The sequence below is a fragment of the Carettochelys insculpta genome, chromosome 1 (assembly GCF_033958435.1).
Source record: "Carettochelys insculpta isolate YL-2023 chromosome 1, ASM3395843v1, whole genome shotgun sequence".
NCBI classification, from domain to species: Eukaryota; Metazoa; Chordata; order Testudines; family Carettochelyidae; genus Carettochelys; species Carettochelys insculpta.
Window position 1 is genome coordinate 280,381,329 of NC_134137.1, and position 17,071 is coordinate 280,398,399.

General features: G+C 45.6%; 2 protein-coding genes across 3 annotated transcripts; one reads left to right on the plus strand and one right to left on the minus strand.

The window, feature by feature from the left end:
- Positions 1–4: 4 nt before the first annotated feature.
- Positions 5–7,439, minus strand: C1H22orf23 (chromosome 1 C22orf23 homolog). Of its 2 annotated transcripts, none has more exons than XM_075008880.1 (7): positions 7,281–7,439; positions 5,557–5,677; positions 3,821–3,883; positions 3,112–3,300; positions 2,459–2,593; positions 1,440–1,540; positions 5–1,140 (listed from the first exon to the last, which is right to left on the minus strand). In XM_075008880.1, exons 1-7 carry the CDS (start codon positions 7,281–7,283, stop codon positions 1,036–1,038), a joined length of 717 nt encoding a protein of 238 aa, XP_074864981.1. In that variant the 5' UTR covers positions 7,284–7,439; the 3' UTR covers positions 5–1,035. The 2 variants fall into 2 exon arrangements, with proteins under 2 accessions (XP_074864981.1, XP_074864970.1); XM_075008869.1 differs by lacking the exon at positions 7,281–7,439 and adding an exon at positions 6,574–6,666.
- A 78-nt stretch (positions 7,440–7,517) lies between these two features.
- Positions 7,518–14,750, plus strand: POLR2F (RNA polymerase II, I and III subunit F). Its single transcript, XM_074983895.1, has 5 exons — positions 7,518–7,661; positions 8,035–8,104; positions 9,742–9,872; positions 12,447–12,518; positions 14,557–14,750. The coding sequence occupies exons 1-5, from the start codon at positions 7,642–7,644 to the stop codon at positions 14,645–14,647; spliced, it is 384 nt and encodes a 127-aa protein (XP_074839996.1). The 5' UTR covers positions 7,518–7,641; the 3' UTR covers positions 14,648–14,750.
- The last annotated feature ends 2,321 nt before the right edge of the window (positions 14,751–17,071 follow it).

A 17,071-nucleotide genomic window follows, 5' to 3' on the forward strand; every position in this document is an offset into this window, starting at 1 on the left:
CTTGGTGAAATTCTTTAGTCAGTGTTATGGAAGAGGCTACAGTAGATGATGTAGAACAACAAGAAGTGCTGTGGCACCTTATAGACTAACAGATATTTTGGAGCATAAGCTTTTGCGGGAAAGACCCACTTTAGATGATGTAATGATTCCTTCTGGCTTCAAAATCTATGAATACCTTTGGCCATGTCAACCCTTGTCAGGCTGCTCCCAGGGAAGAGAAAACAGGATCCTGGGACAGACTCCTCTGCACGGTGAACCCCATGGTGATCTCCTGCCCTTCCCCAACCCAGCGTAGCTGTATTTCTAGGCATGCGTGTTTGAATGCATGAATGAGAGTTGAGTTCCCAAACACGCACATATACAATCTCACCAAGATGCACTCACATTAAAATTAAGGCTAATATTTATGGAGACACTGTGGTTACTTCTCCCGCACCAGCTCTGCAGCAGCAGCTGACAGAATTCCCAGGGCTATGCTGACATGAGTGATGATACAGATTCAGCAATGAGGAAGTAAACAACCAGCATCCACCAGAAACACCCAGAACCCTCAGAGCTTGGGCCGTATGGAAAAGAGACAGAGGTCTTCCTTCCAGGTCTCTGCTGTGCAGGCCAGCTTTGTTCTAACCCCTTAAGGTGTGTGGCATAGATACAAGGAGACCTGGCTTCATCACATTTCAGAGGCCACTGGAGCATGCCGAGGCCTCTCTGTCTCTTCTGGACCCCTCCAGAGGGAGTGAACCAGACTAAGTCCCTGATTTGATTCACCCAGCCAGGAAACAGCTACATATAAAGTCCACCCGAAGAAGGGAGACTAGTAAGTGGTAGGATTTTGCAGAGACTTTGTTCTTTTATATACAGTGCATAAATAGTTATTGCCCTCTTGACTTTATGCACCAGGTACTACTGCCATTTCTCCAAGAAGACCTACCTTATATGGATAGGCATAGACCAGTTCTGTGACCCTTCCCAGGTGGAGGCTCAGCCCTGTTGGAAGGGTGAGGAATGAGAGGGTGGGAATGGTCTTGTCTTGGTCTAGCTACGAGGATCGGATCTGTTTCCCACAGGGAGGATAGCTGCCATTGTCTCTCTCATGTCCTCACTCCTCTTCTTATCGATGATCTCCATCTCCCGCAGTTTCTACAAACAGCAAGGGTGAAGGGGTGAGAGTGCCAGAAGCTCCTGCCAAACCCGAGACCCTCTTCTCTGGTGAATTACATGTATAAATGACAGAGAGGCTGGAGACCTCTTCCCCTCCCCACAGAACTGCTAAATTCACTCCTCTTTTCCTCATCCATGGAGAGGACATGCTGGCCTCTCCTCCTGTCACATCTAAGCCGCCTCTACTTATGGAATGGAAGCCTTAGAACTCAGATCCTCCAGCGCCAAAGTTCCCTCTGTTCAATGGGCTGGAGAGGTCAGAAGGGTTCCCAAGGTACCTGTGAGATTTCAGTGAGGACAATCCCTCGATACTGCTTGCTCTGCCCCAGAGCCTCCATCTCTGCCAGGAACTCCTTCCTCTCTTGAATTTCATTCACCACTGAGCACAAGAGAAAGACATGGACAGAACCACTCAAAAGTGGGGACATGCCATCACTGCCTGAACTCTTGAGCCCCCAGCCTTGTGGAGCGAAGGGGGTAATATCTAGAATGAAACTGACTTTGCCCTCCTCACTAAAGTATCTCAGCATGCCCTGCACTTAAGGATAGAAATAACCATATTTCTTTCTCTTCTAGCCTATAGGAAATACAGCTTGATTTGGGGCTGGGGAATGTTCACAAAAGCTCATTCAGGGATGGTGGGATGTTGGGAATCACCTGATAGGACTCTACATGCCAAAGCAAAGCAGAGGTCCATCTAAATCCCAGTTTACATAAAGTTTTGCTAACTATGTTGGATCAGACTGTGAAAAAACATCCCCCAAACTGACATAGCTGTCAGCGAAAGTCCTACTATAGGTGCACTTATGTTAACCAAAAAGTCTTTTTGCTAGTGTGGCTAATTTATTTGGAGAAGTGGTATAAACTATACTGCCAAAGCACTTTTCTGCTGGTATGAACTGCATCTTTACTAGAAGAGTTTGCTGGTACATTGGCCTTGTAAACCTGGGGTTCTGAGAGCAGTCCTTGAGGAGGCCATTTAGGGGTCTGGAGCAAATAGATTTAAAAAAAAACAAAAAACGTCAGGGATAGTGCTTGGTCCGGCCATGAGGGCAGGTGACTGGACTCGATGACCCCTTGAGGTCCCTTCCAGCTCTATGAAATATGTATGTTTTTATATGATATGTATGCATAGCTATGGTACCATTAGTAGTAGTATAGCTCTAAAGGCAAACCTTCCTCATCCAGATGATGTCTCATCCAGCACCCCTCTCACCACAACCAATCTCAGCTCACTGGTGCATGATGCTCACACCTTGCATTTTGTAAGGCCTCCTTTGTGCCAGGGCCTACGTACATTCTTCAAAGCGATCAGGTGCAGGTATTTCGTCTTCCTCTGTGCGCACTGGCTTCTGCTGTGACTTTTGTTCCATCACGTCCTTCCCAGTCGCTAAGATGTTTTGGAGCCTTTGCTTCTCCCTCTCTAAGTCACCTGTGGAAGATGAAGAGAACAAATCTTTGACAGACTGAGACAGAAATACAGTCCCTCCCCAAGACTCTGCTGGCAGCTTTGCCTGGACACACACACAGCTGGAGAGGCTATACAGGTAATTACACAGGAAATATCTATTATGGTACAGTCTCAGACCCATCCTATATACAGCACAGGCACTACTGGTACTGTGGTGATAGCAAAAGTCCCAGCAGCATTTACACCAGTACTCTGCCACCAATTTATACGCCATAAAGTTATGTGAGAACTGCCTTGTCACAACAAGGTAAAAAGAAACCCTACTGTACCAACGAGTCTCCCAGCCAGAGGTAGAGTTGGGAGATGATCATCAGTGAAGTAGTCCCCTAACACCTCTGGCTTTTGTGCACCTGCCAGTGGATTAAGAAGCAGGAGGATGGAAAGCAAACAAGTGAAAGTGTTCTGGAAACTGGAGGAAAACAGGAGAAAATAAAAGAGAGGAGGGAGAACTGAGCCCTTGGCAGAATTTGCTCACTTACATGTGGCTCGAGGCTTGAATTTCTCTCGGGTGTAGGCGTCACCAGCTCGGCAGATTTCGGCAGGCCGGAGATGAGGTCTGCCCAACAGACTGACTGAAAGACAAGGCTTTGGTGGAGAAGATGCAGACTGTGCAAGCTGAGGGGTTTTGCTGGATGTGGGGTTGCAGTGAGTGGGCAGGGAAGCTCCTCCTGGAAAGGAAGAGAAGACAATGGCAGGGTCAGAAATGATGGAGTCTATGGCTTGGGGATATCTCTGGGCCACGTAATGCAGTTCCAGTGTTGTGTCTCATTCGCAGGACCAATTACCTGGCAGAACCCCATCCAATCCTTGTAAAGAAAATGAACAGCTACCAAATGCAGCCTGAAATGATGTTGATTGGATGGGGATCGTAAGAGAGGAAGTGAGCAGCCTCCATTACTGCTATATGATGAAAGAGATGAGAACAACTGCAGTGAACCAAATGCTGGAAGAAAGAAAGAAAAAAAAAAAGGAATCCCTCTTCAATTTCTTGCCTTTTGGTTTCTTCCCCATTCCACCAATCTGTAGGCAAACTGTTTGCTCTGTAAAAAGAATGATCTGTGTCTCTGGATGTGAAACCTTCACTGCAGCAGATGTAATGTGTAGCTAGGAGAAGATCAGTAAGCAGCGCAAGGCAGAATGTGTGTGTCGGGGTTGCTAGTGGACAAAGCTGAGCCATCACTTACTTACGTTTCATGCAGTCCATGAGGTGGCGTTTCTGGAAATTGGTAAGTTTGGATTCATCCATCATCACTGAAAGGAAAAAAAAAGTCTTAAAAGACCCCAGCTTGAGAACTCAGCTGAAACAGCATGAGGAATGTCCCGGCCATTTTAGGCAACCAGTACAAAAGAGAAGAATGGCTGTGGAGGAAATGCCTCATTTGTAATCGAGATCCTTTGGGAAAGGACCCAAGTAATTCACGATTTTAAAGGATTTAGGCTGAGAATTTCAAATCTGGGTGCCTCCAGTTAGTTTACTAAATCCATGTTATGCACCTAAATAAATGCCTCATGTACAAAAGCACTGGCATTCACCCTCATAAAAAAAGGAAGCACCAGCTTTAAAAATGTTACGTAAGGGCAGGGGTGGAGGTAAAACTGTTCTCCCAAATCTGAAAGCACATGAGAACAACGTTTGTAGTAATACGAGCAAGGGAACAAGTTAAAAAAGCTATTGAGCCTAATCCTTTATCTGATTTCCAATTAGGGGATCAGAATGTCCAGTAATGTGGAATTAGTAAAACAAAATGGTTTTATGTCATCGTCTTAGGAGAAGGGATACAGAACTAGGTTTTTATTTCGAATGCTGTAACAACCGCAAGTGTGCTTGGGTGGTGCATAAAAATCTAGAGAGACCTGTAGACTGGATTAGATAGGCACTTTACAGGAAATATATAGAAGACAGGTTCCATAAACTAAATGCTGGATTTGAGATGTGAGAGTATGAAAGATCAGGAAAGAGAAGGGTGAGGAATGGCATAGGTTATGGTGACACAATGCTAGTCAGTTTAGGCCAGGGGTCAGCAACCAAAATAGCAAGAAGAGTCATTTTTTCCAATTTGGTAAAAAAAAAAACTCATTCAAGAGCTGCAATGCACATGAATACAAGATGATCCTTAAATAACATCGAACCATGCTTTCCATCGCCCCATTTTCAGAACAGCGCAAATACAATGATTTGCACCATGATACATTACTGGAGGACGTTCACAAACTTCTTACATATTCTGTTTCCTTACATTTTACACTTATGTGTTAGTACCACTGTCTTCCTGACTTTCACTCTGAAACCTTCTCTCTAGTGGATGCTACAGGGAGTTATCCACTGTTTGGAAATCACATTTTGTTTGCTATTTAGATATGACTTGTTCGTTGTTGGGCTTTTAGATGTTCACCACTTATCGAAAATAATCAGGAGGGGTTTTTTTTTGTGCAATTATAGTGTCAGGAGCCACAAAAAAGTTCTTAAAGTGCAGCAGGTTGCAGAACCCTGGGTTAGGCAGATATACAGTTCAGTGGTTCAAAGTGCATATGTGAGGGAGAGGGTCCTGCAGAAGAGGTCTTTACGAGTTATCTGAATGACGTGAGGAAGGAGGAAATAATGAATTTAAAAAGGGAATCAGGAGAAACATGGGCTACTAATGTTTTTTCTGTTCACTGGCGGTTCTTTTATCATCCTAATCAGTGTAGTACTCGGGCACCTTCCAGTAGTGCATTGAGTGAGGTGACTAACAACTATTAGAAGCACTCCAGTCTCTCTTTCATTTTTTCCACAGGGGAGAACTGTGTGAGCAGTAGTGTGGTTTTTTTTCATTGTACAAACCACGGCTATAAATGGAACAATGAGCCAGAGAAGTGGTAAGGATGGTAAGAGCATAAAAGGGGAAAAGGCCTGTTCGCTCTTCTCTATTCAATCTTCCCATTACCTTTCAGCAGCTCCCTTGTTTCTTGGCCATAATGAGTTGTCTCAGGAGTATGCCAGAAACCAGTTCCTTTTGGGACACCTGGCACTGCTCTTCTTCCCTCCTGGGAAGACATTGTGAAACCCTGAATATGACAGTGAGGCAAGATGTCAGTAAATCATATTCAACCTCTAATGATTCAACTCAAAAGAACATTCCCTCTTCACAGCCCTCCATCATTCTAGGGATCTCATTACACAGTCTCTAGTACCTCAACGTCAACCTTAATACTCCTTAAATATAGCTAATCTAGTGAAGTCTGGAGCTCTGAAGAGTAAATGGAGTGTCTAAGGGACTGGCTGGAATCTCCACTGCCCTGTTTTATTCTCCCTGCTGTTGCAGTGACAAAGTTGCTTCCAAATGAGAGAGCTTGTGAACCACTAGAATCCACCACAGTCATATTAACCACTGCTCAGACCAGAATATGTCAACACTGCAAAGTAAGGTGCTGTACTTGTAGCATAGGTAAGTATCAGAGAATTAGCCATGTTAGTCTTTGCCCACTAAAGCTTATGCTCCAAAATATCTGTTAGTTTATAAGGTGACACAAGACTTCTTGTTGTTCTTGTAACATAGTTAGACATACCTACCCCAGAAGCTGTGGGTGCATGGATGTCAGCATGGTTTGTAATCCAAGGATGTGACAAAAAGCCCCAAGCAGGCTGCAGATAGCTTGTGTGGGAATTCTTAGCCTGCACTGAAGCCCATGTCACCATGTCTTTGCTAGTATGGTTATCTAGGCTAACTCAATTAAAACTAGTGGTGGCATGCTTACCTGCACTACAATTACAGCATGCTTTGGAGTGAAGCCATATGCTGTGATGCATGGATTCAACCCATTTATGTGCTTGATCTCAGAACATGACATCTATGGCGCTTCCTCTCTTAGTGGGTAATATGCCTATATGATCTAAATAACTCTGTGTAGCTCAAAAGCTTATTTCTGTCACCTATAGAAGTTGGTCCAATAAAAGTTATTACCTCACCCACCATTTCCCCAATGTATCTCAGTTGATGCTGATTTGGTCTATAATCTTTAAGGACCTTTAGCACTGCGACACACAAACATAAGCATCTTCCCATCAGTCAGCTCCCACCACTGGCCAAAGTAAAAATCTCCTTTGCCTTCCACGTGGGGTGCAGTGATGCAGGTTCAGTTCACACCTGTGATACTAGAGGTGACATCACCGTCCAGTTGCACAAAGAAGATACCTTGGTCCACAGTACAGTGTCACAGGACACTTCTCACACTATGGCAAAACGCAACAGGGACCTGTCCTCCCACTTCACACTGCATTGCCCCCCACAACACAATGACACAACAACCCACCCTTCCCAGTGCATCATGCAACAGGATGATGCCCAAGGCCCCCCTGCGCCCAGTGCAATACAGTGGCACAACACCCTTCTGTGGGGTAACACACTAATGCAACAAAGTAAGACCCATGATAACACAGTGCAATGGCACATGGTCTCACATCCAAACCAGCCTGTGAAAGATGCCATAGGGTGAGCCCCCCCACAGACAACAACGGCCCCACTCATGCCCAAGGGTGCAATGCCGTGATGTGGCACAGGCCCTTTCCCACCCAGGGGGGCTCCCAGGCTGACTCAGCCCACGGCAGTGTAATGTCCCTTCAATGAGCCCCATGGCAGGGGAAGCGGAAGCCCAATATGTGACGTCACACCATGACGCTATGATGCAACGGGGTGGGCAGAATGACATTTTAAAGCCTTCTTCCAGTCTCCATGGAAACCTGTGCTGCTCCCTGATTGGCCGGTGGCCGGGCCCCCTCTCGGAAGCGCGGAGATTCAGTTGTTCGGAGCGATTCCGGCTGCCTCGCTAGATCCGCTCTCTCACTCGTATTAGCAGCACAAGTTACCATGGGAACCCGCGCCACAGTCCGCTTCCGCTTCCGCCAGTCCTGACCCCGGAAGTGGTTAATGGGAGCGGTCACTGGCCGTGCTTGCGGGTGGGCTGGTCTATCGTGACTTCCCACTCGCGGGTTTGCGGTTGGTATCGCGGGATTCTCGCGCCGGGCCTGCGGCATGTCCGACAACGAGGACAAGTGAGAAGCAGGCGGCGGGGCGTGTTGGGTGCCTGAGCGGGAGGCGCGTGTCTGACCCGGGGACGACGGGTCAGGCCGCAGGCGGGTCTCGTGGGGCGGGGGACAGAGGGCGGCTCAGCGATGTGGGGCGGGGGAGAAGAGGATTTCCAGGCTGGTGCGGGGGCCAGGATGCTAAGAGGATCTGGGGTAGTGTGGGGGGCAGGAGCTGAGGGGAGTGGATGGAGGAGTGGGCTGGGTAGTGCAGGGGAAAGACCGGGACTGTGTTGGACGGCCTGAAGAGAGCAGGATGGGGAGGCAGCAGGGCTGCATTCAGATCTCTAGAGTGCGTGTCTGGGATCTGGCTGCAGAATGATAAGTGACCTGTCATCTGCAGCTTTGATGGTGACGACTTTGATGATGTGGAGGAAGATGAAGGGCTGGATGACTTGGAGAACGCGGAGGAGGTCAGCACTCAAACCCTTCGTCCCCTCAGCACAGCATGCACATGCTTCAGCTTGCCTCCTTTTTTAATACAGCATTTACACTTTCCCCAAAACACTCTGAGTTTCTGTCAGCCAGGAGGCTAGTGACTGGGAATGGCAATTGAACCCCAGTCCCTGCACTGCAGGGTGCCAGCTCCCAGCATACTCATTTGCCATAAATAAACCAAAGAAAAGTTGTTCTCTCTTGCCAGGAAGGGTAGAACAAGAGACAGTGGGTTCAAACTACAGCATAATCGATTTAGATTAAATCTGAGGAAAAAAACTTCCGAACTGTAAGAACAATAGAACAATAAAAGAAATATTTGGGGAGGTTGTGAAAGCTGCTTCACTGGAGGTTTTGAAAAAGAGGCTGGGAACCGTCAGTTTTGGATGATTTAGAAACAACCATCCTGCATCTTGTCAGGGGTCACCCTGGCTAAACTAGATGACTCTGGTGGGCCCTTCTAACTCTGTGATTCCATACTGTTGGTTCTTTTGCACTCTTATGAGTGAGACACTAGGAATTAGATCTAAAGTCTTCAGTATGGAAATGTAAAAAACAAGCTGTTGGAGCACTGGACCCAAACCCTCAGAAAGTCAGTGGTGGTATCTTAAAATTCAAAATGATCTGGACAAATTGGAGAAATGGTCTGAGGTAAACAGGATGAAGTTTAATAAAGACAAATGCAAAGTGCTCCACTTAGGAAGGAACAATCAGTTTCACACATACAGAATGGGAAGTGACTGTCTAGGAAGGAGTAGGGCAGAAAGAAATCTAGGGGTTATAGTGGACCACAAGTTAAATATGAGTCAACAGTGTGATGCTGTTGCAAAAAAAGCAAACATGATTCTGGGATGCATTAACAGGTGTGTTGTGAACAAGACACGAGAAGTCATTCTTCTGCTCTACTCTGTGTTAGCTAGGCCTCCATTGGAGTATTGTGTCCAGTTCTGGGCACCCCATTTCAAGAAAGATGTGAAGAAATTGGAAAGGGTCCAAAAAAGAGCAACAAGAATGATCAAAGGTCTAGAGAACATGACCTATGAAGAAAGGCTGAAAGAATTGGGCTTGTTTAGTTTGGAGAAAAGAAGATTGAGGGGGGACATGATAGCGGTTTTCAGGTATCTAAAAGGGTGTCCTAAGAAGGAGGGAGAAAACTTGATCATCTTGGCCTCTGAGGATAGAACAAGAAGCAATGGGTTTAATCTGCAGCAGCGGAGGTTTAGGTTGGACATGAGGAAAAAGTTCCTAGCTGTCACGGTGGTCAAACAATGGAATAAATTGCCTAGGGAGATTGTAGAATCTCCATCTCTGGAGATATTTAAGAACAGGTTAGATAGACATCTATCAGGGATGGTCTAGACAGTACTTGGTCCTGCCATGAGGGCAGGGGGCTGGACTCGATGACCTCTCAAGGTCCCTTCCAGTCCTAGTATTCTATGATTCTATGAATATAAACTAGATAAATACACTTCCCAACTGGGCATTTAGGCGTGCTTTAGTCAAAGTCCTTGTCCAGAATTCTTTATAGACTTTAAACCTTCATCCTTTGCTTCCAAAATCAGTTAAGGATTCACAGCTCCATCATTGTACTGGTAGTAGCTTGTATTTTTTTCAGGAGGGTCAAGAGCATGTAGAAATCCTTCCATCTGGTGAGAGGCAGCAGGCAAATCAGAAGCGGATCACAACTCCATATATGACCAAATATGAGCGAGCCAGAGTGCTGGGCACTCGTGCCCTCCAGATAGCGTAAGTACACTTGTCCCCCCCACCCCCAGCCTCGGCATTAGTATCTCATGGCATTTCAAAATGTTTTTTTCCATGTTTGTTATTTTCTTGTTATTTGGGATTGTCCATATCTGAGGATTCCTCACCTGCTCTGTGCAGTTCTGTGTCATAGTTACTGCCAGCTGCAAAGTGCCAGGGCTTAGAAATGGAAGCTTGAGCCTCAAGACAAGACTCTGCAGCCTTACTGGAGTATTGTACCTCAGAAAGTACTACTCATGGCATAGCCTTTATGCCACCTATCTTGGTTGTTTCTGCAGTGGGGGTTATTTTTCATCTGTAATCGGCCCTCTCTGCTACAGGCCAGGGGGTGGTGGGAGTAGTGTTCCCCCTTTCTTTCCCAAGGGGAAGCCAAACTTTGCTGAGCTCAGGGTGTTTACAAAAGCCAAGACCCATGGGGAAATTCTGTAATATTTGTTGACAAAGATCTCAGATTGTAGAAACTATGAATGCAAAACATATACCTAATCTTTGGGACTGCAATTATTTTGTGGACAGGAAGTCATGCACTGGCTTGGACAACAGATAGAAAAATAATGCCCTGGTTTGCTTCGCTTCCGAGCACTACCACAATCTAAATTTTGTTTTATGTACCATTCCACCTGCTGCTTGTGGAGGACTGCTCTCTGCTTTTTCTATTGCTTTGCGTACCCTAAATTTAAATTATGCAAGTTGATGTTGAGAGCCTTGCACTCCTTGAGTGACTATATCATAGCGTAACAGTCTCAGGAAAGTTTGTTTCTATCCATCTGAAATTATGCCTTTGCTTGTTTTCACCCTGCTACTCCCAGTTACACTCTTTCAAATCCCCCAAAACAATTCCTTTCCCTTACAGCTTACAGATAATTGTAGGTGGCTATTGAGTCTCTCCTTAGTCATTGCTTCACGAAGCCATTATTTGCCTAGGCGTCTTTTGGCAAAGACGTTCTTTGCATGTTCTTTTAATTTGTTGGAAGGCAAAAGAAAAAAAATCTGAGTCATGAAGAAGGGCCACAGCTCTGAATCCAAAATGAGCTGCTGGCTGTTGCTACATTATCCACTCAGGCTGTCTTTAATTCAAAATCTAGACCACCAGCATCCCCCAGTGGCCAAGTCCACACATACATTGGAACCGCAGAGTTACAAACACCTTGGGAATGGAGGTTGTTCATAACTTCCCATTGTATGTAACTCTGAACTAAATGTCATGTTTGTTCTTTTAGAAGTTTGCAATTGAACATTGATTTATTACAGCATTGAAACTTTATTATGTGGAAGAAAAATGCTGCTTTTCCCATTTATTTTCAGTAGCTTACGTTTAACACAACACTGTATTATATTTGCTTATTTGTTTGTTTTGGTCTCCGCTGCTGCCTGGTAGTGTGTTTCTGGTTCCAGACAAGCTGTGGGGTTGACTGGTCAGTTCATAAGTAGTGTTTGTAACTCTGATTTTGTACTATCATGGTGGTGGGCAACCTGCGGCCCAAGGGCCACAAACACCATCTTGAGATATTTTGATTACTGTTGCTCATGTGCAGTGTTGCCAGATTGCACTGGTTTGTGTCCATGTAGTTTTTCCCCTACTGGTATTACTAAAGTGACACACACTTAAAGCAAGGGCAAGTGAAGTGTGGTGCATGCTGATTGTACACAACATTGTGAGAGCTGTGCGCTCCCTCTGCATCCAGTCAAAGTGCTGCTATCGTTCAGTTGACACACGCCGCAAACTCTAAGTAGGCAAGCACAGTTAGCAAAACTACCCTGTCCCGGGGGGGCTGTTTCGGTTACAACAATCATGAGGCCCACTGAGAGGAAAGAGGGCCACTCATGCAGCCCAGTCACTAGCCTAGATTGCTCATCACTGTTCTATTATAATAGCACAGTCTTCCTTTGCTGCTGCCTCCTAAAAGGAGACTTCCGGGTAATCCTCATCTTCAGCACCCTGCTTCCACAATCCCTCCAAAAACACACTCAATTTTCTGTAGTCGGGATTTGTGAATAAGAAAATCAGCTCCTCGCTTTCCCTGCAAACAAGCTCTCCAAGATATTGAGCACCTCAGCCAAACTACAAATGTAGTAGGTTTGGAAGTGAGGGGTTGATTTCAGTATGCCTTTTATTGCTAATACATGGCATTTACTATTGAGTTAATTTTAGAGTTACTGTTTTCCAGACTCACCTTAGAATACGCCTGAAAGTGACCCCTCAAGGGATATGGATTTCATTATAAATCTCAAATCCTAGCTGAGACTGAGAGAAGGGCCATGAAGAGCATTCAAATAAAAACTCTGTCTGTGGCTGTTTGTACCCTACCACTAACTGCCAGACACTCTACTGCCACAACAGAAAAGGGTCTTGTGACAAGAGAGATTCCTGAAGAGCCTTGTTCTCCAAGCCAGTAGACACCTTACAAATCAGAATTGCACCTGTCATTCTGTCCTTTTTACTCTGCTGGATTTTGGGTAACAACATGTTTGGGAAACAAACATCCCCACATGTTTTACTATCTTTCTCCCACTCTCTTCTGTCTCCCTCATGATTGTGTGTATTCTTCCTCTTAGGATGTGTGCTCCAGTCATGGTGGAATTGGAAGGAGAAACGGACCCTCTGCTGATTGCAATGAAAGAACTCAAGTAAGTCCTGGAGATTTTGACAATGAAATATACCTTTAGAGTTACATTCTCCTCCTGAGCACCCCAGCTTTGAGGGGTTATTTACATTTGTTCCTAAGGTTATAGTTCGATGACAATGGGGGAATATAATCTCCGTGTTCATTCAGGCAGTTTGTGGCCCTCTAAATCAGATTTGTGGTGTGGCTAGAATGGAATTTCTGGCCGGGGGGTATTGACTCTCCCTTCCTTTTTCCAGTTTTCAGTCTGTTCCCAACTTGCAGGTAGTTTGGGTGGCTGTATCCTCCAGCCATAGGAGCTTCTATAAAGTCCCACTGGTTGGCAATATTCTCCTGTTTTTTAATTTTTGGTTTTTTTTCTTTAATAGGATTCTTAGGTCCCCATTGTGAATCTGTTGGGATTGGAGAAATCCCTGATTGGAATGATTCAGATGTAGCAACTGGGATAAATTCAAATTTGCACACATTTCATTTGGGAAAAAAAATGCTGTTTAAGAGATTAAAATATCTACAAACATATAGTGGCCATATTAAGAAATTCCTAACTCACTTCACTTGTTTCTCCCTCATATCCAATTCCTTGTACCTTAGATTCACCAACATGAAAGAGAGAGAGACACACACACCTAATAGCTACCTAGCCTGGTTCCCGCCACCTCTCTGGTAGGAGAGCTTTAGATTGGTATCTGGATACTGACACATCATTTGAATTTCAGCATTCTCCAAAGAAGTGGATTTATTGCATCCCTTTTTGTCTCCTTTCTGTCAAACTCACCTCTGACTATGTGAAAGTGGTGGGTGAAGGCTGTCGAGTGGGTTGGGTCACAGCTCATCCTCCATGCAGAACTCCTGCTGGCCCAGAGGTCCTAGCAGACTGGGCCATCAAATAGCAAACAGTTCCCTCCTTGTTCATAGTGCACTACTCTTTTAATTGGAAGCGATGGTGGTGTTTGGGGATTTTTATGCTTCAGTTCATGGTGGTTTGTCTTACACCCTCAGGAGAGAGCCTTATTTTAATTGCATTTCTTTACCTGTATTAGCAGCCAGTACCAAGCTGAGGTAGCTCATGTTAGATCTCTTGAAACAGCCAGAGTTGGTTCTGGTCAGTACTAGAGTGCAAGACCAAGGAGGTAATCGGAGGAGTTGTAAGAAAGTAGTGCCTGTTTCTCCTTAGAGGGCAATCTACCATCCATCATTACCAAGTCAGTGCCTCAGGGTGGCACTAATTGAGCGCTTTGCTTCTGGGGAGGCCATCTATTGGATGAGACTTAAAAATATTATTCTGAATACTTGTTATCATTAAAGATCCCATGTTACTTTTTGTAAATTGTAGCCTTGTGAGCCTCAGGTCTTGGCCCAATTCCAGTCTTGTTAATTACATTCTGCTGACTTAAAAATCCCTCCTGTCAATAAATTGAATTTAGTTTTTTTCTAACTTGGTTTTAAATTGTGGTGCACACTGTTGCTGGGTGTTAGCAATAGCTGCATTCTGACTTAGAGGTAGATATTTTTGGTTGTCGTGGTATGATACGGAATGTCCTCTGCACACTTAAAAAGTATCAAGTGCTTTGGATGAAAGACAATATGCAAATGTGTTATTTATGACATTCTTCACAACTCGTTTCACTATCTGAAGTGGTGTGTGGAAGATGCATCACTCTGGGCTTCCCATCAGAACAGTAGCTTCGTTTTTCTGTTCCATTGATTCTGCCACATACCTCTCTGAATGCGAAGTCTCCTACTGTTGCGATGTTCAGTAACTTTAGATCACTTCCAATGTGGGAATGCTGCACTGCAAAGGGCTGAGTTCCTCGGTTTTTTACTTTGGGGGTACACACGTCTTGTAGGATTTGATCTTCCAAGAGAGAGAACTTTCACTGTCCTACAGAATCATGAGCACCCCGTCACTACATCAGAAATCTGCTAATCAAGTGAGAACAGTGCAGCTCTCACCAACATTGTGCATCTTGACTTCTGCAGCTTGCTGAGCAGGTGTAATTAAAAGTCCGGCATTTCCATTTACCTCTCTCTCCTCCCTTCAGAGCTCGGAAGATCCCCATAATCATCCGCAGGTACCTGCCAGACGGAAGCTATGAAGACTGGGGTGTGGATGAGCTAATTATCACAGACTGACCTGCGGCCCATAAATGTCCCTGGTTCCATTTTCTCCTGCAGATGCTTTTATTTTATTTTGTTTATATTTGTGTAAATAAATAAAACCCCATTTTTAAGCAAATTGTGGGTTTTTCCCCCACCTTGTTCAGTTCAGTTTGCTGTAGCTGGGAGGAGACTGCCTGCCTCTTCCTGTTTTCCAGCCATTTAGATTTGTAGTTACTCCTTCCCTCTGCCTCAGCCTGCCATGGCCTCTCTTTAGAGGCACAGTGTGTGTAGGTTTGCTGTTAGGCTCAATGAGCAGCATGATGTGCCTTTCCCTCAGTGCTCCTGCCTCAGAAGTCCTGTGCCTGTGAGCTAGTGTAAAGGCTGAGGGGAGCAGTTCTTCTCCCGACTTAGTGAGTCCTTGTCATATTAAATCTTTGCTCTATAAAAATGATCCAGCAGCCACTGGCTTCCGGAAACCCTCTGAAGTAATTACAAGACCTCTGCCCACACCCATTTTTACAACAGCCAGGAGCTGGAGTAGAGGAGACACCTCCACTGCCTCCTAGCAGACAGCAGGGCCTTTGTGCCCCAGAGCAGGTTGCCGTGGAAACCACCAATTTCCTCTCTGATCAGGGCTGGCTCTGGGGGCTTCTCAGGAGTATCGTAGAACGGCTCTCATCAAATCCCCCATTGTTTCCCCACTCCTGCTCCCCACTTCTTATCAATCACCAGGATCCTGTTTCAGTGGCAATGCCCCTGCAGGAAGCATGGTTGCTGACCTGAATCCCCACCCACTGGAAACCTGTTCAACAGCTGTAGGCGCATTCTGTGCTTCTGCTCCATACACAGTCATCCCATAGGTCTACCAGTGTCTTAGCTGTTGCCCTATTATATGTATACACGTACTCGCCCTGATGCATAGCTTCTCCCAAACGCCCCATCCCCGGATCCTTACAATAGCTAGAGAGCTAGTAAAGCCTGAGGCTTTTTTTAAACAGTCTGAGTAGTTAAGAAGTGGTGACATTGTTCTTTCAGACCACAACAGTCCTGTTAACCTCTGTTGTTGACAAGGTGAAAGAGAGGCACACAAATGAGGGCCCATTCCTCTGGCACTAAGAGGAGCTGTTTTTCTGAGGTAAAGTCTTCATTGGCCTAAACACTGCTCCTGTTTCTAAATTTTGCCTTGAACCCTTTATTGGCGTAAGGACTTCAGCTTTTGGGGCAGAAAAGGCAACAGGAGGACAAAACAGCTAGGACCTCTCATCAGGGCTAATGCATTATTCAAAATTGCCCTTGAGTTTAAAAACGCGAAACCATCACCAGCCTTTGGGAGAGAATGCTGCCCTCTGCTGTAGGATTCTACCTGAAGCACAGCAGCTGTTTTGTCCTGGGATAGCATTTCAATGCCTGTGTTCTTACAGCTGGTTAACTTGTGTAAAATATATGGCCCCCCCGCCACAGATTGTTTGGGTGTGGGTGTTCCCTTTGCTCAGGGATTTATGTCTGTGTGTGTGTAGAATTAGTATATGTCCCTACAACAGACAGCCACTGTATGTTATTCATACAATCACTTAACAGTCACAGAGGTGCCAATTTCCTCCTTCACATGGGTGCAGAGACATGACATAAATAAGGAGATGGCATCTGAGGTATGATTAAAAGAGCTGAATAGGTAGGTCATTGGCCACATGAGCTAAAGGGGGGATATACCCACTTGCATCTAGGGGAAGGCTGTGAATGCCCAAGAGGCCAAGTGTTTGCTGTCCATGCCATCCTTGCCAAGAAAAGGTTAATCCGCAAAGCGATGGCCTTCAGCCCTCTTCCCCCACCCCTCCATGGAATCCTTTAATCACGTTGGCGCGGTGAAATTTCAGTCATGAACGGTGCCTTTGTGCAATCGTTTTGGCGTCCGCAATGGAGCGCAGGGGTCATTTTCTCAGCCCTTTTTTTTTTAAATGGGTTCTTTGTTTCCTACTCGCCTTCTCCCTCCACCCCACCCCCTAGCATTGCATCTGTATCAGATACGATTAAAGGGATAGCAAAGGACTCTGGGCAAGCTCCTGCTAGGCTGCAAGGCGGGGAGTCCTTAACCCCTTTGTTCCCAGTGGTAGGCTAAAGGTGGGTTTGTTCTGGATCCCATGTCTGAGAACAAGCCTGGGTGATGATAGGTCTCCCTCCCAGGAGATGCTGATCAAGTGAGGCAAACACACCCCCACACCTTCCTTAAACTGGAGAGATATGGTAGGACATTGGTGTCGTGTTGAATTTTCCCACTCTTCACCTACCCTTCACCCTCTGTGCTAAATCCCCACTTCTTCCTCCCCACACAGTTTCTTTCCCCTCAGCTGTGCAACAACCTCCTTGATCATCCTGCAGACTCTTCCCCTGGTCCATGGTTTATAGTGAGATTTTCCCCGCCTTCCCCTCCTTTTAAAGGCTTTGCCCATCGCCCATGTT

What these genes read in the sequence shown, in the direction of transcription:
- C1H22orf23 (XM_075008869.1), bottom strand. An exon ending in AACAAGGGAGCTGCTGAAAG is followed by an intron (nt 3,884 to 5,556) that starts GTAATGGGAAGA and finishes TTTTCCTTTCAG; the next exon opens with TGATGATGGATGAATCCAAA. An exon ending in ACCTGATCGCTTTGAAGAAT is followed by an intron (nt 1,541 to 2,458) that starts GTACGTAGGCCC and finishes TCTTGTGCTCAG; the next exon opens with TGGTGAATGAAATTCAAGAG.
- POLR2F (XM_074983895.1), top strand. Translation starts at nt 7,642, where the DNA reads ATGTCCGACAACGAGGACAA. An exon ending in ACTCGTGCCCTCCAGATAGC is followed by an intron (nt 9,873 to 12,446) that starts GTAAGTACACTT and finishes TCTTCCTCTTAG; the next exon opens with GATGTGTGCTCCAGTCATGG. An exon ending in ATTGCAATGAAAGAACTCAA is followed by an intron (nt 12,519 to 14,556) that starts GTAAGTCCTGGA and finishes TCCTCCCTTCAG; the next exon opens with AGCTCGGAAGATCCCCATAA.